Raw genomic sequence first — 27,993 nt, forward strand, 5'->3', positions numbered from 1 at the left:
TTGGATGTAATAAAATTAAATCCCAAACAGTGAAAGTAATACCTTTGCCTTGTTGTGGTTTGTTTTGTTATATTTGAATCGATTACACGTACCGCGGGCAGGTAGGTCTGAACACTATCGTACTGCAGGAATAAAATAAGTTCAATTCTGTCAATTCAGTCACTACACAATGGGTTATAATGCTACAACTTAAGAAGAACATTCTTTGCCCATCCGACACACAGACACTACAGACGGGACATCTGGAACATAGATACTAAACATATCTACTGCACACATTTCACTATCCCAGGAGCGCTAATTGCCCGATACACACGTAGTGTTAGAGCTCGCGATCTATTGCGGAATATATCACTATTAACATCCTCAGTCGTGATGTTTCAGTCTTATGGAAGCACCCCGCATATAACCTTTAACACATTTCCCGAACATCAACACACGTGATTGGCTTTACCTTCCGGAAATGTCTGTTTCTATAACTAATGATGGTTATATGATGTACTTAAAGACTAGATGGTGATGAGGCCTCGGATCAGGTCAATGTGACACTGGCATCGGAAGCTACAGAAGTGGGCTTCATCGTCACCATGAGTTGTTGATGTTTGTGTAACAGAAATATATATCTGTTATTCGCTTCATATTAACCTACTTTGTATTGTTTTTGTAAAACCAACAACTGATGGACCTTTTGTTCATTGGCAGAGTAGAAATGTAAAATATGTTTAAAATGGCAAATATATATATATATATATATATATATATATATATATATATATATATATTATACGACATACATACTTTACGCTTGCCAAACAAACCCTTATTTAACCATTCATTACCAACTAATAGCTAAAAAGCGTCCCTAGATCTAGATTTGTGCGTTTCAAGGTTTTATTACCTTCATACGGGAGTAAGTTCTGTCAAGGGTTATTGTTGAACATAACTATGGTCAGCGGGGTAATTGGGAAGATAAATATAATGTACATACATATCCAGTAAACATTCGCTCTGTTCAACTCTGCAAACATTCCCTTTTCAAATCCAGTAATCACAAGACTGGACATGTAGAGTCCAGTTTAATACACTGACCTACAGGTCCACACAGTAAGCGTTCACACAATCTCTGAACATCCCATCCTATAGCAGGCGCCTTGAATCATAACAACGGTGCTATATCGGTGCAGTGTGCAATGTACACCTAACCACTGCCAGTTTTATCGACCGCCACCGGCGAGTGGAAGGTCGGCGGTTCACGTCATACCAAAAATACGTCAAAAGAAGGTACTTGTTGTTACCCTTCCTAGATCTTGGCATTAAAAGGCTAAAGGACTGGTCAGCTCGGAGTCAGAATACTGTGTGTGTGGGGGGGGGTATTCATGTTAACCTGCGGCATGGTATCTCTGGGCTAGCACTATAAAAACGGAATTAGTACTTACTAGTATAAGCACACGCCCCCACGCATACACAAACACAAGGACGCACGGACTCACGCACGTACTCACGTTCGTCGCTAGAAAGTGCAATAATCTTTAATACTAAGCTAAACCCCATTTCTCCTTACCTTACCTCAAGTACTCCTCAGGCAACAAGTACATTCTGAAACCCCCTGAAGTCTATCGGAATATTTACTTTCTTGTACAAAATATAAACACCGCGCCTTCCTTGTCTATAATGTGTTAAACTGGCGCTCGGTTCTGGGAGTGTGTGAATCGTCCCCGCTTGTACCACAGGCCTAAACTGAAGGCACGCAAGATGTCAGGTAAATAAATCAACACCTGATGACTGGCATTTCTTCTGGAAAAACATGATCAATGCCCTCGGCGTTTGGCTGGATTGATTTTTTGAAAACAGTCTGGTAAAGAGTTTTCATAGATGAAGTAATGTATATGGGTTTATCAGAACTTGGTCAGGTTTCCGATATGTGTAGAAACATTTACGTTCTTAAGAAGTTCAAAGTTATTTTGCATTAAAAATAAATCGTTTTTGTATGTCTTTTGTCAGATTTTCTTTAAACGCTTTATAACAAGGTTATATGAAGCTATAATATAATATGGATTGTACTTGATCATAACTGTAAAGGTTTAAGTAAAACAAAACTACATCTGCGTCTGAAACGAAATATTACTGAAATATAAAATATAAAACAAACAATGAATAATGAATTTGTAATTAAAACTAGGCATATGTAACTATTAGTTATTACTCGTTCTTGTATTTTCCCACAAGATCACTAATGACATATTGACCTCAATCCGAATAATAATTGTAATAATATTACATCAACTGAATGTTTATATGAAATAGTTTTAAAAATATTTTCTTTCAAATTCCGTTCTGCCCCGTGTAACAATCAAGCATATTCCTGATGTAAATGCAATGCACTCTCTATCGCACGCACAGGAACGCACTTAACGAACTTGTTTTAGATATTAAGATGGGAATCACCCCATCACTGAAGTGGAGGTTATGTGTGAGGATGCGTGTAACGTAACACATATATTATCTACACAATAAACACGGGAGTAACGCAGTAGCAGTGATAGCGTAACTGCACCGCGCTGACAGCGTCTCTGTTATTCCACAGAAGAGTGAAGAGTAGTGCCACGTAACGCCATCTGTGGCACATCTGTACAGGTGTCCTGAGAGCTAAAAGGTTCACGTGTTCTCGTATACAGAAATATGGAAACACTGCAGTCACAGAAGTGATACTGGCACGGACATAATTAGTTTTTGTTCTGTTCCGTTCCAATGATACACCTTACTTTTATTACTACGAGACTGTGTACGACCCAATATGAAGTATACACGACTGTGTTTCAGCCTAAGAAACATACATGTCATGTGAGTTATTGACTGGCATTAAGGTAGAGGATGAGGGGTAAGCATATACTCCGAGACGTTGTGTTCCACATGATAAAGGAGTTGACATCCATAAATTCTCTTCCCTAACATGTCGGGGGCACGGGTGACCTAGTCGTCCAAGGCGCCGCGATTCGTCCCTTGGGCACGCCAGAAACCTATGATTCTGGGTTCGAATCCCGGTCCGCCCCTATTATGTTTCTAGGTTTGTCAGCACCATACCCGTGCTCGTGGGTTTCACCGAAGTGGTAAACGTTTGAGACCTGCATCCCTTTGGGCTTTCCTCCCAAATTAAGCTGACATGCCGTGATATAACTGGAATACTGTTAAAAGCGGCGTTAAACTCACTCACTCACTACTTATATGTCCTTTGTTTTTGAGATATAAAGTGTGGTGAAAACCCGTTAGTTCATGGTCTGTTAGTTTAGAAATCTGCCTTCGGGACAGATACTGTTGGGAAAGTTTAAGAATGAGTGGGTTTAACGCCGCATTGAACGGTATTTCAGTTGTATCGCGGCATGCCAGTTTTAATCAATAGGGGGCGGATGAAGGTTTTATGTCAATAGAGAGAGGATGCAGGTTTTATGTCAATAGAGAGAGGATGCAGGTTTTATGTCAATAGAGAGAGGATGCAGGTTTTATGTCAATAGAGAGAGGATGCAGGTTTTATGTCAATAGAGAGAGGATGCAGGTTTTATGTCAATAGGGAGTGGATGCAGGTTTTATGTCAATAGGGAGTGGATGCAGGTTTTATGTCAATAGGGAGTGGATGCAGGTTTTATGTCAATAGAGAGAGGATGCAGGTTTTATGTCAATAGAGAGTGGATGCAGGTTTTATGTCAATAGAGAGAGGATGCAGGTTTTATGTCAATAGGGAGAGGATGCAGGTTTTATGTCAATAGGGAGTGGATGCAGGTTTTATGTCAATAGAGAGAGGATGCAGGTTTTATGTCAATAGAGAGAGGATGCAGGTTTTATGTCAATAGGGAGTGGATGCAGGTTTTATGTCAATAGGGAGAGGATGCAGGTTTTATGTCAATAGGGAGTGGATGCAGGTTTTATGTCAATAGAGAGAGGATGCAGGTTTTATGTCAATAGGGAGTGGATGCAGGTTTTATGTCAATAGGGAGTGGATGCAGGTTTTATGTCAATAGGGAGAGGATGCAGGTTTTATGTCAATAGAGAGTGGATGCAGGTTTTATGCCAATAGGGAGTGGATGCAGGTTTTATGTCAATAGGGAGAGGATGCAGGTTTTATGTCAATAGGGAGTGGATGCAGGTTTTTTGTCAATAGGGAGTGGATGCAGGTTTTATGTCAATAGGGAGTGGATGCAGGTTTTATGTCAATAGGGAGAGGATGCAGGTTTTATGTCAATAGAGAGTGGATGCAGGTTTTATGTCAATAGAGAGTGGATGCAGGTTTTATGTCAATAGGGAGTGGATGCAGGTTTTATGTCAATAGGGAGAGGATGCAGGTTTTATGTCAATAGGGAGTGGATGCAGGTTTTATGTCAATAGGGAGAGGATGCAGGTTTTATGTCAATAGGGAGAGGATGCAGGTTGTAAGCCTTTAATCGTTTAAAACACACCAGTACGGGTTTGGTGCTGGCACACATAATCAGGAATTCGAACTCACGATAAAATAGGTGTTTGGCACGCACGCAACTAAACAGAGAATCGCAGCGCCTTAGACGACTCAGGCCAACATTACTCGAAATTGGCATAATTACGTTCCTGTATACCTAACCTCGTTAAAATGAAAACCTGTTAATCTGGACAGGGAACGATGGCGTCGGTAATAATAGTATTTCACTGCGCTGCATAGCGAAACGTTCATATACGTTTATACTACACCGGTGACATTACATATAGCTCACAGCTCCTGAAATAGTAGTATCCTGGCTCCCTGATTAGGTTACATGTAATACTGTGTATGGTGGGTACTTACAGTTAAACGCATACTCGGAGAACTCCGTGTTATCCGCTGCAAGGAGGACAATATGGTGAAAGGAGGACATGTCATGTCGCTTGTCCCCAGCCATAGTTCGCGGTCCTCGGGTTGGTCACTACAATCACTGAAACCACCAATCTCCTACAGCAGGTGGTGCTGGTATTCCAATGCGCGCCTAGCAGACAGGAGTATTTTGGGATCGCCTGACGAAATATGAAGGAAGCGTTTGTCTTCGCGCAGCTTCAGCCGGCTATGACTCCCACAGCATCGCTCGTTCCTTTTACGTTGTACTGAGCTGCGAGAAGGGCAAGGGGGGTCGGTGACGTAAAGGGGCGGTTTGGGGTTTCAGAATAGACTCGACATCACCGCGTGACGTCAGCGGGTTCTGACGGTGGTGCTGGAACAGGCTGTGAGATGTGGTGATGCAAGGATGGGATGGCTTGCATCTCCCACGTGCAGCAAGGACATCTGTTGCTGGTGCAACACTGAGTGGAGTGACACGCGTTTCGTGCTTCACACACTGTAACAAGGGCGTTGCATCATTTCAAGGGGGAATGAAACATATTGGGACATTCGAAAATACCTTGATTGCTAAATGGCATCCATGTGAAGATTCTGGTGAAACAACTATGCGGCTAATTACAACTCTCATGTAATTTCGCGGAAAATGTACGTAGAATAATATACAATTACAGTATAATACAATTGTACAAAATGGCAGCATTTAAGAAGTGCAATGAAAATAGGATATATAGTTACTACTGAATTGTACCCACTGTATTTTACATATGATTAAGGAATTTAAACAGACCTTTTAGATCTCATACACTGATTTTGGTCATAAGTTTCTTAAATTTGAACTGGATTTTGGAGGTCTACTACTGCTTCTGCTGCTGCTACTACTACTGCTACTACTACTACTACTACTACTACTACTACTACTACTACCACTACCACTACTGCTACCACTACTACAAGAACAATAGCTAAGTATAACAACAAAATTAATGACACTAGTGACGATAACAATAATGACAATAATAACATCAACAACAACAACAACAACAACAACAACAACAATAATAATAATAATAATAATAATAAAAGCATTTTTTATAACGAAATATGTCATTCGAACGACATAAATGTATTTGTATCGATATCCATAAAGGGGATTCGTAGAAATGTATTTACTAATTATTGTATAACATTTTCTTGGAATTGTTAAAAGTATGGTACTGAACGCTTGTCACCTGTGGTGTTCACAAGGGTTGCATTGATCGTCGGGTGAGTGAGTGAGTTAAAATTTACCGTCGCATCGACATTATTTCAGACATATAGCGACGATCGACGGGTGAAGGGCATTGGCTTTCTCCGTTGATTTACTTGTGTGGCGGCCTTATCTATTGATTAAATTCCGTAACATAAGTCTGACACTGAGGCAGGAACTACGTGTTGTACGTCAGCCAAAGTAGTAATAATTCTGAAGTCACAACCTTGTTAATCCGGAAACCTCGCGTTTCTGGAAATTACTTTTAGGAACGTTACGCCGCTAAGCCGGGCAATTTCATTCGGAGGTTTACCTGTACATGTGACAGTGTGTCAGAGAGAGTATTTGCCGAGGATGACGACGGGTTGTGTGGATGTTTCTTTCCGACAGGACGTGTACATACATGTGTATATCTTTCTCCACTGTGTTACAGTGAGTGAGTTTGGCTTCACGGCTTGAACAATATTTTAGTGACACTTCAGCGTATCGACTTGATGTGGGAAATAGCCCGAAACGATGCAGGTGTTTGACGTTCGGGTATGATCACGGTATGATTCTGACAAACATAGAAACATTATCAGGGCGAACCTGGGATTCGAACCAACGATCAAAAGTTTCTTACACGCCTAAGCTACGTACTTCCGTTCTTCGAATTGTAGCGACTTGGACGCCTGGGTATGGACCCCTGCCATGTACTTGGCTGTGTGGCATTCAGCGATCCATCTCTGCCACCTCTGTATCAACATGTGATCTAAACAGATGGACAGAGGAATGTGTACCTAGTTTCTTTTTCGTGCAATTGAAAACTGTTGTTTACTTTGAATATGTCTATTTAACCATCATTCATTCCTGCAACTGTATGTAAAAAGTAATTTGTGGCTGGTTAATTTTGTTTAAAAATAAATTGGTTCAATGGAGACTGGGGTAAGAAATAAATTTGCAACAAGATGACCCCTACCATGGTTAAAATGTAAATTTGTGCCGATAAAAAACAACAAATTTGTGGATTTTCGAAGTTTAAGATACCCGCCAGCGGTTGTGTCTTATGCGAATGTGTTTTAATGTTTTAAAGTTTTTATTCAAATAATATATATTAAAAAATAAATCCATGTACTTTTTGTTTTGTTTGCGCCAGTACAGTTTATTTTAGATTTATTTATTATTATATCGCTAACTTAAGACATGTTCAAATGAAAATCAAACATGATAAAATCAACTAAAAGGGACAGTTTCTTATGCTCCACAATTTATATCATTAGGACTTATTTATTGAACATTCCATGACATCGCATGATACCAATGGCGTCATTGACATTAAAATCATGACGTAATTGATATCCCTGGCAACACAGGCTTGTCGTGGGAGAAGATTAAATGGATCGTATGTGCAGGCTTGATGACTTTGTTGCGCGTCATGGTACACCCACGGTCTGGATCGTTCTCTGGACCAGGCTCGACTACTTACAGCCCGTCGTGGTGTAACTGGAATAAATCATAAACAACAAACAAAACACACGTTACTGTAGAAATCAGGATCATTCATAAACAAAATTCTTCATTCAGACTACTTTAAGAACTTAAGCGTATTTTATGAGAGCTTCCAAGATTCTAACTCTCCATTGGAACTCCGAACCCTTATAAAACCATCACAAGATGTGTGGGTTTAACTTCACTCTCAGCATTATTGCGCTGTTGTGCGTTTGTGTGCGGCTGCGTGTACTAGTCCGGACTTACGTCGGTGTTGTAGTGCTTGTCCACTGAGATGCCATGCCACAGTTTAACATGGATACCTCACTCGGACACATACTGAAGAGCTGAAAATGGAGACGCTACTTCCCAGAGGGTTCAGGGAATTTAGCGAAGCAAATGGATATATATTACCCGGATAGTCGAGACTGTGACATCCTACAGACATAAGGATAAGTTCAACAAAAGCAGTCACTTGTTTATAAATGTAATTCCAAGTCCGACCGACCGTCACACTTGTGTCAAACCTTGGGTGGAGGTAGTGTTGATGTCTCACGAAAAAGAGAAATAAGAGTAATCCAATTGTAGTACAGTTATTTGTCATATGTATCTTCTTGATGATGTCATGTTTATGTATATAATCAGTCATACCTAGTATTCACTTCAAGATGGGATATCTTCAACGTACATGCTGATGCCATACTTATGTACATAATCCGTCATACCTAGTATTCACTTCGAGATGTGATATCTTCGATGTACATGCTAATGCCATACGTATGTACTTGATTACGACATACCTAGTATTCACTTCAAGATGTGTTATTTTTAAAGTACATGCCGATGCCATACTTATCATATACATGAATACGTCATACTAACTTTATGATGTCCCACACACAACAAATTGTACTTCACCACACACAACACTTTGTACTTCACCACACACAACACTTTGTACTTCACCACACACAACACTTTGTACTTCACCACACACAACACTTTGTACTTCACCACACACAACACTTTGTACTTCACCACACACAACACTTTGTACTTCACCACACACAACACTTTGTACTTCACCACACACAACACTTTGTACTTCACCACACACAACACTTTGTACTTCACCACACACAACACTTTGTACTTCACCACACACAACACTTTGTACTTCACCACACACAACACTCTGTACTTCACCACACACAGCACATTGTACTTTATCACTTCATTGTGTTTTCAATGACACACTTGCTGTATTTGTGTCGTCTGTTACGATTCTAAATATGTTCCTGGAGCCTATTCAAACTTCGAATCCATCAAATCATTGTTTGGTTATGGTAAACTGCTCCAGGCACCTGTTCAAGCCTTAATACCACCAGGGTGCGGTTCTGGTAAACTGTTCCAGGCAGCTGTTCTAGCCATAATGCCACCAGGGTGCGGTTCTCGTAAACTGTTCTAGGCAGTTGTTATGACCTTAATACCACCAGGGTGCGGTTCTGGTAAACTGTTCTAGGCAGCTGTTCTAGCCTTAATGCCACCAGGGTGCGGTTCTGGTAAAATGTTCTAGGCAGTTTGTTCTAGCCTTAATACCACCAGGGTGCTGTTCTGGTAAAATAGTGTAGGCAGTTGTTCTGGCCTTAATACCACCAGGGTGCTGTTCTGGTAAACTGTTCTAGGCAGCTGTTCTAGCCTTAATTCCACAGAGTTGTGGTTCTGGTAAAATGTTCTAGGCAGCTGTTCTAGCCTTAATGCCACCATGATGTGGTTATTGTAACGGTTGAGCGAGCTACTCTGGTTTGACCTGCAGTTGTTGTTTCGGAACACGAACTTCTCCCGGTGAGAGTTCACCACTTCATATGTTTCTCGATCTCATGGTTACAGTCAAACATTCATAATGGAACAATCAACACGTGATGCTCAATATAATATAAGAATTTTATTCAACACGGTGACATTTGAAAATATCTTAAATCTCCATACAAAACCTCTGAGCTCTGGAATGTATTATGTCTATTTATACATCTGCGAACGTGTAGTACATTTGGTGTTCATTGACAGAGTCATTTGTGTCAACATGTGTGATATGCCGGTATATTCACGAACACAATATGACATATAAATTTACGAACACAATGTCAGATATTCCCATAGTGTGACGTGTAGTCGATAGTTGATATGGTCACATATGCACCGTCACAATGTCACATAGTTTGACGTGTACTGTCTACGTGACGTCACTCGCAACATGTTTGATATGGTCACATATGCACCGTCCCATATTCCCATAGTGTGACGTGTAGTCCTGGTGACGTCACTCAACATGTTTGATATGGTCACATATGCACCGTCACAATGTCACATACTAGTAGTTTGACGTGTACTGTCTACATGACGTCACTCGCAACATGTTTGATATGGTCACATATGCACCGTCACAATGTCACATAGTTTGACGTGTACTGTCTACGTGACGTCACTCGCAACATGTTTGATATGGTCACATAGGCACCGTCACATATTCCCATAGTGTGACGTGTAGTCCTCGTGACGTCACTCAACATGTTTGATATGGTCACATATGCACCGTCACAATGTCACATAGTTTGACGTGTACTGTCTACGTGGCGTCACTCGCAACATGTTTGATATGGTCACATATGCACCGTCACATATTCCCATAGTGTGACGTGTAGTCCTCGTGACGTCACTCAACATGTTTGATATGGTCACATATGCACCGTCACAATGTCACATAGTTTGACGTGTGCTGTCGACGTGACGTCACTCGCAACATGTTTGATATGGTCACATAAGACACTGTGGCGAGTATTGTCATGGTCATGCTTCTTGTATCGGTGTGGTCGTGTCCCTCACCAACAAACACATGGACCTGCAAGGGAGCAGCACACGTACTGAAATACCGTATTCGACGTAATAAGCGCCCCACTCTAATAAGCGCCCACAGCGATATTTGCTAATATATTGGCTAGTGAACAATCCTAATTAGCACCCATTCCGGTTGATTAATGTACACAATACGTATTTATTCGCGTATAATACGTACTCGTGTGTTATGTTCTTCCTTAATTATGGACAATTAAATTCTGGAAAAATATATGTGTCGTGTATAATACGCATAGACTTTTCTTTTGTATCATTTCAGGCTGTCAGCATATACCACAAAATTGACGATCTTTCAACTTTTTTTTACAAAACATTATATTCTAATAAGAGCCCTCTATTTCTAATGGTCGCCTATTAGGTCGAATACGGTATATAACATTAAGTGTCATTATATATTACCTCGTCGACAGGGTGTTGCTATACAGATAGCTAAATAATTCCCCTTTGAAGATACCGTATTTAATACTAGTGTTTTTCAAACCTGAATACGTTAACGTTACGCTGATCACGCTATACGAGGGGCACACGATGGTGTTGGACAGATCGTATGTTAGTTATACAATGGGCACTCGTCAACGTCAGACTGGACGTATTTTATACAATATGTAGATGGCAATTCCACATTGTTCATTTTTTATAGGCACACGTAAATACAAGGCTGGTCATAAGTCACATATATGTCAGATTAGTGATAAGATATACAATGTACACATGTCAATCAACAAATCAATATTCGTATTTGGCATAATTCATGAGCTAATCCGATGGCCGTCGAACAAAGGCCAGAGTTATGCGAGATCCACACCTGAACACTGTATACAGGGAAACAATCTTCCATGTCATTTTCCAGAGTAAATAGGTCTTAACGGATTATTTTGTCATGGTGCCGTCTTTTATTATGCAAGGGAAGTATGAACCAACATACCTAATAGTGATGTGATGACGTCTCAACACACCTAAAAGGGATGTGATGATGTCACAACACACCTAATAGTGATGTGATGATGTAACAACACACCTAATAGTGATGTGATGATGTCACAATACATCAAATAGAGATGTGATGTCACAACACACCTAATAGTGATGTGATGATGTCACAACACACCTAATAGTGATGTGATGATGTCACAATACATCAAATAGAGATGTGATGTCACAACACACCTAATAGTGATACAATGATGACACAACATAGATCAAAGGGAAGTTATGATGACACAGCATACCTAACAGGTGATGTACCGATGTACTATTGCTTCATGTGAATGTTATGAATTCCCACACCCTTGAGCTTCTTGCTGTCGCGTTCCTCTGCTCAGACATTGAACCGACTCTCCAACACACGCATGAAGAATTAATAAACAATAAACAGTAAACAAAAACAAACAGAAACAATTGCTTGAGTATAAGTATGACATGGAAGTAAACGCTATATAAAATATAGATAACAGAAAAAATATCACAACATAGGATTAGATAAAACACATAAACCTCACGAGTCAGATTCCAGCGCAGTACTGCGGGCATGGAGCCTTTAGCTATGCCTACCATATATCATGATGCAAAGAAAAAATAAAGCACTTATAAAACTATTTGCAATGTACAATATTTGTTTGACGCGGCGAGTTCGGAATGTCAATATGGAGGATGACGACAATGCTGTGGTTTCTTAAATACACTATACCTCGTCGGATGATGTCACTTGTCGTCACGTCAGACTCAATGATGAGTATTAAGAGCATCTTACGGCATAAGCCGTTGAGTTAAATGAGCTGTCATCACACGGTAAGATGAAGCCGTCAATATTCTTAGGAAGTATGTCGCGGTAATTTCAGGGTTATATTTCTATACACAATGCATTCACAACTAGATCCGCTAATCTTCCGAGAACAGATCCTTTTTACAGTATTTGACCAGTCAGACTCGGGATATTCTCGAGTCATGTGCAAGCGGTTGCATGTGGATGTTCTTGCCATCAGGGCTGTATGTTGGCGAGACTTGGTGGCGAGATCGTCCGCTGGATCTCAGGGAGTCTATGCTGCCGTGATGCGATGACACCCTGCTGGAGAGTGGGGCCATGTGTTGGGGGTTGGTTCTCGGCCTGGGTCTGTCCATGGGAAGCTCATCCTGACTGGGATATGGGGGGTCTCGCAGGGGTGACAGATGAGGCCGTGTCTCGGTGGCTGACAGCGGGATGTAGGGGTTGGAGGGATGCTGAGCACTTTGTTGCTGAAGGAGGTGTAGTCTCTGCACTTCAAGAGCGGTGAGCGCTGCCTGCTGTTCAAGAACAGCCTGCTGGCTGGCAAGAGTTTGCAACATGGATGGGTTGGCAGCCATTGCAGGCGAGCTGTGATGACTGAGCACCCCCTGGGAAACGGGCGAGTCAGTCACTGGAGACACCGAGGACAGAGGCGAGCCCATGTAGGTTTCAGGCAAATGGTGTAAGTCTGGACGATTCAGAACTGGACTCATACTGTGTGCAAGCAAATTCGACGTATGTCCATTATCAGTCATCCCTTGAATATCAGTAAATCTGGGATTCTGATGAAAATGCAAAGTTGAAGGTCTTTGTTGGAATCCCGGTGATGTGACACCTCCATTCGGGACATGTCCGTTAGCAGGCACTTCCGGTAGTATCCCGCCTGGCAGGGCTCTGTTTGGGATGTCGGTCATGACCACCTGTCCGGAGTGAGATGGGGACAGCGAGGTGCTCCTCCCACGTGGATCTGGGGCTTCAGTCTGCCGTGACTGGGTCGAGGTGTTCGTGGCGCTAGCGCTAGCGGTGGTTCCTCCGCTAACATTCCGCTGGGATAACGTGTCGTCAGTTCGGAAAGCTTGATTCACGTGACCTGCAGCTTCGTTTAAACTGTCATGGCTGCCATTGACGAAGTAGATGTGGTTGGGGGTTGTTGGGGTGCGGCGTTGTGGACTTGTGGGCGGGTTCTGGTACACTCTCCTCTCGGACACCGTCTGGTATATGTGTTCGTTGTTGCCTGCAGCGTATCTCTGTATATCCTTGCTCAGGCCTGACAACATAGACGTACATGTACAGATCTCATGGGACAGGACACTCACTACATAGAACACCTGAGACAAGACACACACTGTACAGATCACATGACACAAGACACACGCACTATGTAGAACACATGAGATAAGACAAGACACACTATGTAGAACACATCAGACAAGACACATTATGTAGAACACATCAGACAAGACACATTATGTAGAACACATCAGACAAGACACATTATGTAGAACACATCAGACAAGACACACTATGTAGAACACATCAGACAAGATACATTATGTAGAACACATCAGACAAGACACATTATGTAGAACACATCAGACAAGACACATTATGTAGAACACATCAGACAAGACACATTATGTAGAACACATCAGACAAGACACATTATGTAGAACACATCAGACAAGACACATTATGTAGAACACATCAGACAAGACACATTATGTAGAACACATCAGACAAGACACATTATGTAGAACACACGAAACAAGACACTCGCTATATGAAACACATGAGACAAGGCACGTACAGTACAGATCACATGAGACAAGACACCGACTATGTAGAACACACGAGACAAGACACACTATATAGAACACATGAGACAAGACACGCACAATGTAGAACACATCAGACAAGAAACACACTAAATAGAACACTGAGACAAGACACATACTTTATAGAACACACGAGTCAAGACAGACACCATATAAAATACTTCAGTAAAGACACATCGGGCTTCCCTGACACATCCAGCTGACACACCACGATATTACTGAAATACTGTCGTAGTCCAACTCGGCGTTGAACTTTTTCAATCAAGACACAAAGTACATATAACACACGAGTCAAGACACACATTATATAAACTTAAGAAGTGAGTAAATAAAAACGACAAAACCCTTTCAATATTCATACATTGTACAATTCCGACTGTATCGAGAGCATGTGTTTATGAATCACTATCAAATCGTGATGACACCAGGTGTTCGCAAAAAGATGAAGACATCCTTCCCAAACGGTGGCATCCGATAAACATACATGCAAAGGCAAGTCAATTGTTCACCTGAAACAGGGAACATGGTACAAGTCAAAACAAGGAATTGCATCGGTCTTCATTGTTTGTCACTGATGTGTAAAATTTGTCATAAAGCTCACTCACTCATTCAGACCGAGGTACCTGTGTGACACTTGTAGGCAATGCTTACCGTTGACCTTGATCCTGAGATACCTGTAAGCAATCAGCAGGGCTATCAGAAAGAGGATCAGAAACAAGGCACAAATGGTGATGATGATTATGTCCGCCACCCTAAAACTGACGTCCGGACCAGTTGGTGATGACGTCACCAGCGTTGGCGCGGAAGTAGTTTGTCGCACACACGCTGAGCACCTACTCCCAGTCCCGCATTTGGCGCTGACCTCCGTCGGGTAACCCAGGTGGTCATAGAACGTGATCTTTTCTTTGTCCAGTTGCAGCCCACTCGCTCCATAGGTACCGACCTGTGAAGTATACAAATATTATAGCATACGACTTTCATAGAGCCGGCTTGTGAAGTATACACACATTATACCATACGACTTACTTAGAGCCGACATGTGAAGTATACACACATTATAACATACGACTTTCATAGAGGCGGCGTGTCAAGTACACACACATTATAACATACAACTTTCATAGAGCCGACATGTGAAGTTTTCACACATTATACCATACGACTTACTTAGAGCCGACATGTGAAGTATACACACATTATAACATACAACTTTCATAGAGCCGACATGTGAAGTTTTCACACATTATACCATACGACTTTCATAGAGCCAGCTTGTGAAGTATACACACATTGTAACATACGACTTTCATAGAGCCGGCTTGTGAAGTATACACACATTATAACATACGACTTTAACAGAGCCAGCAAGTGAAGTACACACACATTATAGCATACGACTTTCATAGAGCCAGCTTGTGAAGTATACACACATTATAACATATGACTTTCATAGAGCCAGCAAGTGAAGTATACACACATTATAACATTCGACTTTAACAGAGCCAGCAAGTGAAGTATACACACATTATAACATACGACTTTAACAGAGCCAGCAAGTGAAGTATACACACATTATAACATACGACTTTCATAGAGCCAGCTTGTGAAGTATACACACATTATAACATTCGACTTTAACAGAGCCAGCAAGTGAAGTATACACACATTATAACATACGACTTTCATAGAGCCAGCAAGTGAAGTATACACACATTATAACATACGACTTTCATAGAGCCAGCTTGTGAAGTATACACACATTATAACATACGACTTTCATAGAGCCAGCTTGTGAAGTATACACACATTATAACATACGACTTTCATAGAGCCAGCTTGTGAAGTATACACACATTATAACATACGACTTTCATAGAGCCAGCAAGTGAAGTATACACACATTATAACATACGACTTTCATAGAGCCAGCTTGTGAAGTATACACACATTATAACATACGACTTTCATAGAGCCAGCAAGTGAAGTATACACACATTATAACATACGACTTTCATAGAGCCAGCAAGTGAAGTATACACACATTATAACATACGACTTTAACAGAGCCAGCTTGTGAAGTATACACACATTATAACATACGACTTTCATAGAGCCAGCTTGTGAAGTATACACACATTATAACATACGACTTTCAAAGAGCCAGCAAGTGAAGTATACACACATTATAACATACGACTTTAACAGAGCCAGCAAGTGAAGTACACACACATTATAACATATGACTTTCATAGAGCCAGCAAGTGAAGTATACACACATTATAACATTCGACTTTAACAGAACCAGCAAGTGAAGTATACACACATTATAACATACGACTTTAACAGAGCCAGCATGTGAAGTATACACACATTATAACATACGACTTTCATAGAGCCAGCAAGTGAAGTATACACACATTATAACATACGACTTTCATAGAGCCAGCAAGTGAAGTATACACACATTATAACATACGACTTTCATAGAGCCAGCAAGTGAAGTATACACACATTATAACATACGACTTTCATAGAGCCAACATGTGAAGTATACACACATTATAACATACGACTTTCATAGAGCCGACATGTGAAGTATACACACATTATAACATACGACTTTCATAGAGCCAGCTTGTGAAGTATACACACATTATAACATACGACTTTCATAGAGCCAGCTTGTGAAGTATACACACATTATAACATACGACTTTAATAGAGTCAGCTTGTGAAGTACAAACACATTATACCATACGACTTTCATAGAGCCAGCTTGTGAAGTATACACACATTATAACATACGACTTTCATAGAGCCAACATGTGAAGTATACACACATTATAACATACGACTTTCATAGAGCCAGCTTGTGAAGTACACACACATTATAACATACGACTTTCATAGAGCCAGCTTGTGAAGTATACACACATTATAACATACGACTTTCATAGAGCCAGCAAGTGAAGTATACACACATTATGACATACGATTTTCATAGAGCCAGCTTGTGAAGTATACACACATTATAACATACGATTTTCATAGAGCCAGCTTGTGAAGTATACACACATTATAACATACGACTTTCATAGAGCCAGCAAGTGAAGTATACACACATTATAACAGAAGACTTTCATAGAGCCAACATGTGAAGTATACACACATTATAACAGAAGACTTTCATAGTATACACATATAAACATTGTACTTTTCTACTTTTATTGAGCTGGATGTTTCCTTTCATACTAACTTCCAAAACAGAGTTGTGTCCTTTTGAACACTATATCTCGTCAAGCTTACACCTCTCTGTTTTTGCTATGAACACACTTGCTATACAACATTTGTCGTAAAAGGCGGCTATGCTTGTCGTAAGAGGCGACTGACGGGGTCGGGTGGTCAGGCTCGCTGACTTGCTTGATGCATGTCATCGTATCTCAATTGCGTGGATCGACACTCATGATGTCAATCACTGGATTATCTGGTCCAGACTCGATTATTTACAGATCTCAGTGATATAGCTGGAATATTGCTGAGTGTGGCGTTAAAAGAAACAAATAAAACAACCTATGTCTGTCCACTGTCAACACCGTACAACATAAAGCTACCTCGACATATGTATGTCCACTGTCTGTCTGTCCACTCTCAACACCGTACAACATAAAGCTACCTCGACATATGTATGTCCACTGTCTGTCTGTCCACTCTCAACACCGTACAACATATATAGCTACCTCGACATATGTATGTCCACTGTCTGTCTGTCCACTCTCAACACCGTACAACATATAGCTACCTCGACATATGTATGTCCACTGTCTGTCTGTCCACTCTCAACACCGTACAACATATAGCTACCTCGACATATGTATGTCCACTGTCTGTCTGTCCACTCTCAACACCGTACAACATATATAGCTACCTCGACATATGTATGTCCACTGTCTGTCTGTCCACTGTCAACACCGTACAACATATAGCTACCTCGACATATGTATGTCCACTGTCTGTCTGTCCACTCTCAACACCGTACAACATATATAGCTACCTCGACATATGTATGTCCACTGTCTGTCTGTCCACTGTCAACACCGTACAACATATAGCTACCTCGACATATGTATGTCCACTGTCTGTCTGTCCACTCTCAACACCGTACAACATATAGCTACCTCGACATATGTATGTCCACTGTCTGTCTGTCCACTGTCAACACCGTACAACATATAGCTACCTCGACATATGTATGTCCACTGTCTGTCTGTCCACTCTCAACACCGTACAACATATATAGCTACCTCGACATATGTATGTCCACTGTCTGTCTGTCCACTCTCAACAACGTACAACATATAGCTACCTCGACATATGTATGTCCACTGTCTGTCTGTCCACTGTCAACACCGTACAACATATAGCTACCTCGACATATGTATGTCCGCTGTCTGTCTGTCCACTGTCAACACCGTACAACATATAGCTACCTCGACATATGTATGTCCGCTGTCTGTCTGTCCACTCTCAACACCGTACAACATATAGCTACCTCGACATATGTATGTCCACTGTCTGTCTGTCCACTCTCAACACCGTACAACATATAGCTACCTCGACATATGTATGCCCGCTGCCTGTCTGTCCACTGGAATCAACTTGTACGTTGTAGATCGTGAAGCCGATGGCGCCGTTCCCATCTTCGTCAAACAACGGCTGCAAAGGTGACTGTGGATTTGTTACTTCTCTGATCGTCTCCCAAACACTGCTGCTGTATTGCGAGTCGTAGTAGAAGCGACATGGAAACACATCCCCATAGTCCATGCACAGCTTGCCCTTGACCTCGCTCACACCCTTCCCCGCCGCATAGGTGGCATACTGCACGTGCTTCACGCGCTGGTTGTTGAGGTGATTTTTCATATTTTCACTTGTCAGACTCAGACTTTCGGAACACTCATCTTGGTTGATGTTGTTGAAGCCACCGCGGATGTTGCAGCTGAACTTGCTCTGCCAAAACTCCGGGAACCAGGGGTTGATGAGGTTGTTCCCGGGGGTTTTGGACAGCAGAGACGCGGAGAAGCCAGGAAAAGGGGGTTCAAGCATCTGCTCAATCTTCAGCGTGATCGCTCCGCGCGTGGCCCTCTCGCCACTTGCCAGAATACTTTGTTTGTTTCCCCAGTCTTCGCTGGCAACGACAACAAATTTTCCGTATTGTTCTCTGTCATTGACCGCCTTCATGAAGTCTTTGAAACGAGTGTCAATACCAAAGAACACAACAACCTTGGCATTTTCTAATAAGAGTTCATCTAACACGTCCAAAAGTTCCCGATCCACCCCGCTGCTAGAACTCTCACTGATATTCTTCGGTTGAGAGACGCATATCCCCGCCGCGAGGGCGTAATTTTGGAAAGCTTGCATTCCCTTTGTGCCGTAGTTGTTGCTGACGTACAGCAAGCTGACATACTCCCAGCCCATGTCCGTGATGACCTGGACCATGGCCTTTGCCTGCTGGACATCACTAGGGACCGTCCGCAGGAAGCTGGGGAAGTTGACTCTGTCATCCAGATCAGGGCTGGAGGCTGCATAGGACAGGACAGGGATGTTGAGGCCATTGAAGAATCTAGCCAGAGGTATGGTGGAGTCACTGGACAGGGAGCCAATCACTGCCACCGTCTTGTTGAGAGGGACCAGGTGCCCAAAGATCTTTGACGGTCTTTCAATGGAGGAGAAATACTCGGATATAATGCTGGTCAGTCGGACGGAACTGTAGCAGTCGTCAAAGGCAACGGCACCAAAGTTAAGCCCTGTTTGTTTGCCCATCTCTTTAACAGAATACAGAAACGCTTCAAGAGCAATGGTATCACTGGAGACACCCCGGAATTGGTTGCACTCGAAGGGGTTAACAGGGTCTGAAGAGTGAATGGAAAATATTCCCACCAAATAGATGTCTCCCTTGACAAAGACCATTGGTATGTTGCCAAACTCCACACATTCCTTGCAGTAACCCTTGCAGGTGGATCTCGGCAGAGAGGTGCCTGTCATAACACTATCTCCGTCTTTCATTACAATAGATGTGACGTTAAATTCCAAACCGCTGGAAGAATAGTGTCCGACGCTTGCAAACTGAAAAATACAATCACGAAGCTATTGTTACGCCATATCACAATGACATATGTAGCCATTATTACGTCATATCACTACGCCGGCATTATTACATGACGTAATACTAACTGTATATGGCTTTGTGGAATGACGTTATATAGCTGTATATGTCATCGTGATATGGCGTAATAGTAGTTTCATATGGCATTATGAAATGACGTAATAATAGCTGTTTATGGCATTGTGACATGACGTAATTATAGCTGTATATGACATTGTGATATGACGTAATAATAGATGTATATGACATTGTGATATGACGTAATAATAGCTGTATATGACATTGTGATATGATGTAATACTAGCTTCATATTGCATTGTGACATGACCAAATAATAACTGCATATGCATATGCAACTATTACTACGTCATATCGCAATGCCACATGCAACTATTATTACGTGATATCACAATGCCATATAAAGGTATTATTACGTCATATCACGATGCCCTATACAGTTAGTATTACGTTATGTCACAATGCCATATACAGCTATTACTACGTCATATCACAATGCCATATGCAGTTATTTTTCTACATCCTATCACAATGCCATATGCGGCTATTATTACGTCATATTACAGCGTTAATATGCAGCTATTATTACGTCATATCACCATGCCATATACATACAGCTTTTGTCACGCCATTTACCTGTATCATATGCAACTATTATTACAATGTATCACAAAGCAAAATGAAAATGTTGCTGCTTCATCACAACGCTATTGATTTCATTTCGTTGCATGAGTGTACATTAAGTGATGGTTCGTGAGGTTATTCTACATACAGAGGCTACAATCTTGATACATGCGTGTACATTAAGTGATGGTTCGTGAGGTTATTCTACATACAGGGCTACAAACTTGATACACGCGTGTACATTAAGTGATGGTTCATCAGGTTATTCTACATACAGAGGCTACAATCTTGATACATGCGTGTACATTAAGTGATGGTTCATCAGGTTATTCTACATACAGAGGCTACAATCTTGATACATGCATGTACATTAAGTGGTGGTTCGTGAAGTTATTCTACATACAGAGGCTACAATCTTGATACATGCGTGTACATTAAGTGATGGTTCGTCAGGTTATTCTACATACAGAGGCTACAATCTTGATACATGCATGTACATTAAGTGGTGGTTCGTGAAGTTATTCTACATACAGAGGCTACAATCTTGATACATGCGTGTACATTAAGTGATGGTTCATCAGGTTATTCTACATACAGAGGCTACAATCTTGATACATGCGTGTACATTAAGTGATGGTTCATCAGGTTATTCTACATACAGAGGCTACAATCTTGATACATGCGTGTACATTAAGTGACGGTTCATCAGGTTATTCTACATACAGAGGCTACAATCTTGATACATGCGTGTACATTAAGTGATGGTTCATCAGGTTATTCTACATACAGAGGCAACAATCTTGATACATGCGTGTACATTAAGTGATGGTTCATCAGGTTATTCTACATACAGGGCTACAAACTTGATACATGCATGTACATTAAGTGGTGGTTCGTGAGGTTATTCTACATACAGTGGTTACAATCTTGATACATGCATGTACAATAAGTGATGGTTCGTGAGGTTATTCCAAATAGAGATATTGAATACATCATGTTACTGTGATACATTATTAAGTACGTGAGTCACAGCCTTGATACATAACGTTATTGAGTATGAATGGACCATGTTACCTGATTGCCCGCTGTTACAGCATTGACGTAATACAGAACAGTCTCGGGCCCGCGGACGACGTCGCCTGAGTCGTTTTTGAAAGAGAAGTGACGTCGCTGGGCCACATACTCGGGCGGGACAAACGAGTCCCCCAAGGCTGTGAAGTTGACATTAACGTTCTTCACGTAGCGTGCAAGCTGATTGTCCCTGAGTTTTTGTACACACAGATGCTCAGCGGGGCTGACACACAGATCGGATATGGCGTTCTTCAAAGCAACGGCATATGCGTATGTAGCGTCAACAGTGGGCGCCACGTAGTCGGACTGGGTCGCAAATAACTCGTCACTGTTGGCTTGGCGCCCGTACTCCATGAACAAGGGAGTGGAATCTTTAATACTGGACCAGAAGACGTTTAACTCTTCAAACGCAACTGGCGATGGCGACAGGGTTAACGTTCCTATCGCCACTCTATCACTGCCCTTGAAAATATCATACACTCTTCCTACAGAGTCAGACATCAGCCAGTAGAAACCTGTCAACGTGGAGTCTGCGTAGTACTTCATGATATCCTTAGCCACGTCTCGCGAGCCGAAGTACACCACTGCCAGATGCTTGTCCTCTGTTGCCTCCTTCACTTCCCGCAACTCGGTGAACAGATCCGACCGGTCCACAATGCTAGGAACCTCCACAGACTTCGTGAAACAAATCCCATTCTTTCTTCCCTCAACCTTCAGCATGGCGGCCGCTGCACGGCCATAGATGTCGCCACTATGGACCACCACTACGTACGTCCAGTCCAACCTCTTCAGAATGTCCAACATGGGCTGAGAACAACACAAGAACATACAATCAATGAGGATCAAATCAATCAAGAACAGAACCAAAGCACAAAACCTCAACATCAAAACAAGCCATTTCGGACCATATCAGCAACTGTCCCAATCACAACATCAACTGGGAAAACGTCCCAACATCCATGACTTCACTAAAATAATATTAACAGAAGTAGTCCACATTCGCCGCCACAAGCCATCAAGCAACAGAGATCAAGGCTATTTCATCCCTTCCGCCTACTATGAACTCATTAAGCAATAATCACCACACCTATGCCAACTTATCCTGTTTAATTGGCTTCATGTCTCATTGACTTCCACCTATGTGCTCTCTGTCTGATGTGACAGTATTATCCTTCTGTTGTCATTACTAACACATGTTATCCCACTCATGTATGCAATTGTTGTTACTGTTAATCCTCTACTGTTAAACCTCCACCTGCTATATTTATTCCGTACAATGTTCCTCATTCAGGCTTGCTTGACAACGGTATATGGATCTATACCGAAACGTCGCCTTTACAGTATTAAAGAAGTTGGTATCCATAAATTGTGTCTACTTTGCCATCCGTCAACTTCTAAGTAATATCTATCAGAGGACATACACGTCCCACGCATATTATATGGAGGAGTGTGTTCTCTGATCTGCAGGTAGTGTGTGTATCAATCTCATACAATCTCGTACAATCTCGTACAATCTTATACAATCTCGTACAGTCTCATACAATCTCATACAATCTCGTACAATCTCATACAATCTCGTACAATCTCATACAATCTCGTACAATCTCATACAATCTCGTACAATCTCGTACAAATCTGCCCTGTCTTTGGTGTGTACTCACTCTGATTTGCACTGTGTCCGGTAGTGCTGTGCGGTAGAAGTTGGTGTAGTTGAGACTGAGATCAGCTGCTGTTGCGGACGGACTGATCATTGGTATCCCGGAGTCACTCAGAATCTTCGCTGCCTCTAGCGCCGTCGCACTTCTGGAGGGACCAATGATTCCTGCCAAAGCAATGTTTATCTTAAGCTGCACATGCTGTAGAGTGATATAAGTTCGGGCAAGTTGGATTATGGGGCGTCTTCAATCACAACTTGCCTACAATCATCACTTGTCTACAATCACAACTTCTCTACAATCACCACTTGTCTACAATCACCACTTGTCTACAATCACCACTTCTCTACAATAACCTCTTCTCTACAATCGCCATTTGTCTACAATCATCACTTGTCTACAATCACCACTTGTCTACAATCACAACTTCTCTACAATAACCTCTTCTCTACAATCGCCATTTGTCTACAATCATCACTTGTCTACAATCATCACCTGTCTACAATCACCACTTCTCTACAATCGCCATTTGTCTACAATCATCACTTGTCTACAATCACCACTTGTCTACAATCACCACTTCTCTACAATCACCACTTGTCTACAATCACCACTTCTCTACAATCACAACTTCTCTACAATAACCTCTTCTCTACAATCGCCATTTGTCTACAATCATCACTTGTCTACAATCATCACCTGTCTACAATCACCACTTCTCTACAATCGCCATTTGTCTACAATCATCACTTGTCTACAATCACCACTTGTCTACAATCACCACTTCTCTACAATCACCACTTGTCTACAATCACCACTTGTCTACAATCACAACTTCTCTACAATAACCTCTTCTCTACAATCGCCATTTGTCTACAATCATCACTTGTCTACAATCTTCACTTGTCTACAATCACCACTTCTCTACAATCACCACCTGTGTACCATCATCATTTGTCTACAACCATTACTTGTCTACAATCACCACTTCTCTACAATCATCACTTGTCTACAATCTTCACTTGTCTACAATCACCACTTCTCTACAATCACCACCTGTGTACCATCATCATTTGTCTACAACCATTACTTGTCTACAATCACCACTTCTCTACAATCATCACTTGTCTACAATCTTCACTTGTCTACAATCATCACCTGTCTACAATCACCACTTCTCTACAATCACCACCTGTGTACAATCATCACTTGTCTACAATCTTCACTTGTCTACAATCATCACCTGTCTACAATCACCACTTCTCTACAATCACCACCTGTGTACAATCATCATTTGTCTACAATCATTACTTGTCTACAATCATCTCCTGTCTACAATCATTACTTGTCTACAATCATCACTTCTCTACAACAATCACTTGTCTACAATCACCACTTGTCTACAGTCATCACTTGTCCACAATCATCATCTGTCAACAATCATTACGTGTCTACAATCACCATTTGTTTACAATCACCACTTCTCTATAATCACCATTTGTCTACAATCATTACTTGTCTACAATCACCACTTGTCTACAATCATCACTTGTCTACAATCTTCACTTGTCTACAATCATCACCTGTCTACAATCACCACTTCTCTACAATCACCACCTGTGTACAATCATCACTTGTCTACAATCTTCACTTGTCTACAATCATCACCTGTCTACAATCACCACTTCTCTACAATCACCACCTGTGTACAATCATCATTTGTCTACAATCATTACTTGTCTACAATCATCTCCTGTCTACAATCATTACTTGTCTACAATCATCACTTCTCTACAACAATCACTTGTCTACAATCACCACTTGTCTACAGTCATCACTTGTCCACAATCATCATCTGTCAACAATCATTACGTGTCTACAATCACCATTTGTTTACAATCACCACTTCTCTATAATCACCATTTGTCTACAATCATTACTTGTCTACAATCATCACTTGTCTACAATCATCACTTGTCTACAATCATCACTTGTCTACAATCATCACCTGTCTACAATCACCACTTCTCTACAATCACCACCTGTGTACAATTATCACTTGTCTACAATCTTCACTTGTCTACAATCATCACCTGTCTACAATCACCACTTCTCTACAATCACCACCTGTGTACAATCATCACTTGTCTACAATCTTCACTTGTCTACAATCATCACCTGTCTACAATCACCACTCCTCTGTACTCACTGGCCCTTCTCTTGTGAGACTTTTGTGAGTGGCGCCCGCTGTCGCAGGTGCTAGACCAGAAGATGCTTACCAGTCCTGATTATCATTGAATTTTCATCACAAATTTTCCTTAACGCACTGTGTAATATGATTCGACCCACATCCGTGCAACTGAGAATTATTTGACAGTAAATCTTTATATTTGTAATGATATGAGAGCAGTCAGTGAAGTGAGAGGTCTGCGTGAGATATGACAGGACAGTGAGAGATATTTGAGATATGAGAGGGCTGTGAGAGATATGTGAGATATGAGAGGACTGTGAGAGATATGGGAGATATGAGAGGAGTGTGAGAGATATGATAGATATGAGAGGGCTGTGAGAGATATGTGAGATATGAAAGGGCTGTGAGAGATATGTGAGATATGAGAGGACTGTGAGAGATATGGGAGATATGAGAGAACTGTGAGAGATATGTGAGATATGAGAGGGCTGTGAGAGATATGGGAGATATGAGAGAACTGTGAGAGATATGGGAGATATGAGAGGACTGTGAGAGATATGGGTGATATGAGAGGGCTGTGAGAGATATGGGAGATATGAGAGGACTGTGAGAGATATGGGTGATATGAGAGGGCTGTGAGAGATATGTGAGATATGAGAGGACTGTGAGAGATATGGGAGATATGAGAGAACTGTGAGAGATATGGGAGATATGAGAGAACTGTGAGAGATATGGGAGATATGAGAGGGCTGTGAGAGATATGGGAGATATGAGAGGACTGTGAGAGATATGGGTGATATGAGAGAACTGTGAGAGATATGGGAGATATGAGAGAACTGTGAGAGATATGGGAGATATGAGAGGACTGTGAGAGATATGAGAGAACTGTGAGAGATATGGGAGATATGAGAGAACTGTGAGAGATATGGGAGATATGAGAGAACTGTGAGAGATATGGGAGATATGAGAGGACAGTAAGAGATATGGGAGATATGAGAGGGCTGTGAGAGATATGGGAGATATGAGAGGACTGTGAGAGATATGGGTGATATGAGAGGACTGTGAGAGATATGTCAGATATGAGAGGGCTGTGAGAGATATGAGAAGACAGTGAGAGACACTGCAGGACTTACCGAGGTGGATGGAAGAATCGTTCTGGGTACAGTTAGTGATTCCTGTGAGGGACGGACTGAGCACATCAAGAGCGTTCCTGACCACATACAACGGGTTCTGACAGTCGTCGTACAACTTCACGTCTGGAAAAGACGAAATGACAGTTACAGTGAAATCATTCACCAGTTATGTCGAGACCAACCTTTTGAAATAATAGTGAACATGCTATATGCGATCGATTGTAATTATTAATGTCCGCACTTGTAACCTGTGTGGGTCTATGTACCCAGGAAGCCAGTAGGAGTATATTTTGTTACACGTCCATGTAAATAAAACAATGTGTGAACATTTGAACTGTAGGCCACATAGCCACAAGCATATATATTTTGTGTTTCGGTCTGCGTCATATAAGATTGTGTTTTGGTCTGCGTCATATAAGATTGTGTTTCGGTCTGCGTCATATAAGATTGTGTTTCGGTCTGCGTCATATAAGATTGTGTTTCGGTCTGCGTCATATAAGGTTGTGTTTCGGTCTGCGTCATATAAGGTTGTGTTTCGGTCTGCGTCATATAAGATTGTGTTTCGGTCTGCGTCATATAAGATTGTGTTTCGGTCTGCGTCATATAAGATTGTGTTTCGGTCTGCGTCATATAAGATTGTGTTTCGGTCTGCGTCATATAAGATTGTGTTTCGGTCTGTGTCATATAAGATTGTGTTTCGGTCTGTGTCATATAAGATTGTGTTTCGGTCTGCGTCATATAAGATTGTGTTTCGGTCTGTGTCATATAAGGTTGTGTTTCGGTCTGCGTCATATAAGATTGTGTTTCGGTCTGCGTCATATAAGATTGTGTTTCGGTCTGTGTCATATAAGATTGTGTTTCGGTCTGCGTCATATAAGATTGTGTTTCGGTCTGTGTCATATAAGATTGTGTTTCGGTCTGTGTCATATAAGATTGTGTTTCGGTCTGTGTCATATAAGATTGTGTTTCGGTCTGTGTCATATAAGATTGTGTTTCGGTCTGTGTCATATAAGATTGTGTTTCGGTCTGTTTCATGTAAGATTGTGTTTCGGTCTGTGTCATATAAGATTGTGTTTCGGTCTGT

The 27,993-nt window shown here is 41.5% G+C and overlaps 2 protein-coding genes across 4 annotated transcripts in view; both read right to left on the minus strand.

Moving 5' to 3' along the window:
- The window catches only part of LOC124111547 (universal stress protein YxiE-like), a 41,052-nt gene extending 35,895 nt beyond the window's left edge, over nucleotides 1–5,157 (minus strand). The window contains exon 1 of one of the 2 annotated variants that reach the window (XM_046471291.2): nucleotides 4,808–5,157. In XM_046471291.2, the coding sequence (XP_046327247.2) occupies nucleotides 4,808–4,901 (94 nt within the window). In that variant the 5' untranslated portion in view covers nucleotides 4,902–5,157. The remainder of the gene's footprint in view (nucleotides 1–4,807) is intronic. The other variant, XM_046471292.2, reaches the window with a different exon arrangement.
- Nucleotides 5,158–9,472: 4,315 nt separating this feature from the next.
- LOC124111548 overlaps nucleotides 9,473–27,993 on the minus strand; it is a 29,280-nt gene continuing 10,759 nt past the window's right edge. Inside the window, exons 2-8 of one of the 2 annotated variants that reach the window (XR_006857457.2) lie at nucleotides 26,910–27,032; nucleotides 23,592–23,752; nucleotides 21,934–22,737; nucleotides 18,669–20,177; nucleotides 14,709–15,000; nucleotides 11,538–13,489; nucleotides 9,473–11,478 (exon numbers count right to left, since the gene is read on the minus strand). Coding sequence is in view for 1 of the 2 variants with exons in the window: in XM_046471293.2 (XP_046327249.2) it covers nucleotides 12,381–13,489; nucleotides 14,709–15,000; nucleotides 18,669–20,177; nucleotides 21,934–22,737; nucleotides 23,592–23,752; nucleotides 26,910–27,032 (3,998 nt within the window). In the remaining variant the exon portion in view is untranslated. Of the gene's footprint in view, nucleotides 13,490–14,708; nucleotides 15,001–18,668; nucleotides 20,178–21,933; nucleotides 22,738–23,591; nucleotides 23,753–26,909; nucleotides 27,033–27,993 lie in introns of both variants that reach the window. The other variant, XM_046471293.2, reaches the window with a different exon arrangement.

The sequence above is a fragment of the Haliotis rufescens genome, unplaced genomic scaffold (assembly GCF_023055435.1).
Source record: "Haliotis rufescens isolate VD_foot unplaced genomic scaffold, xgHalRufe1.0.p SCAF_71, whole genome shotgun sequence".
NCBI lineage: Eukaryota > Metazoa > Mollusca > Gastropoda > Lepetellida > Haliotidae > Haliotis > Haliotis rufescens.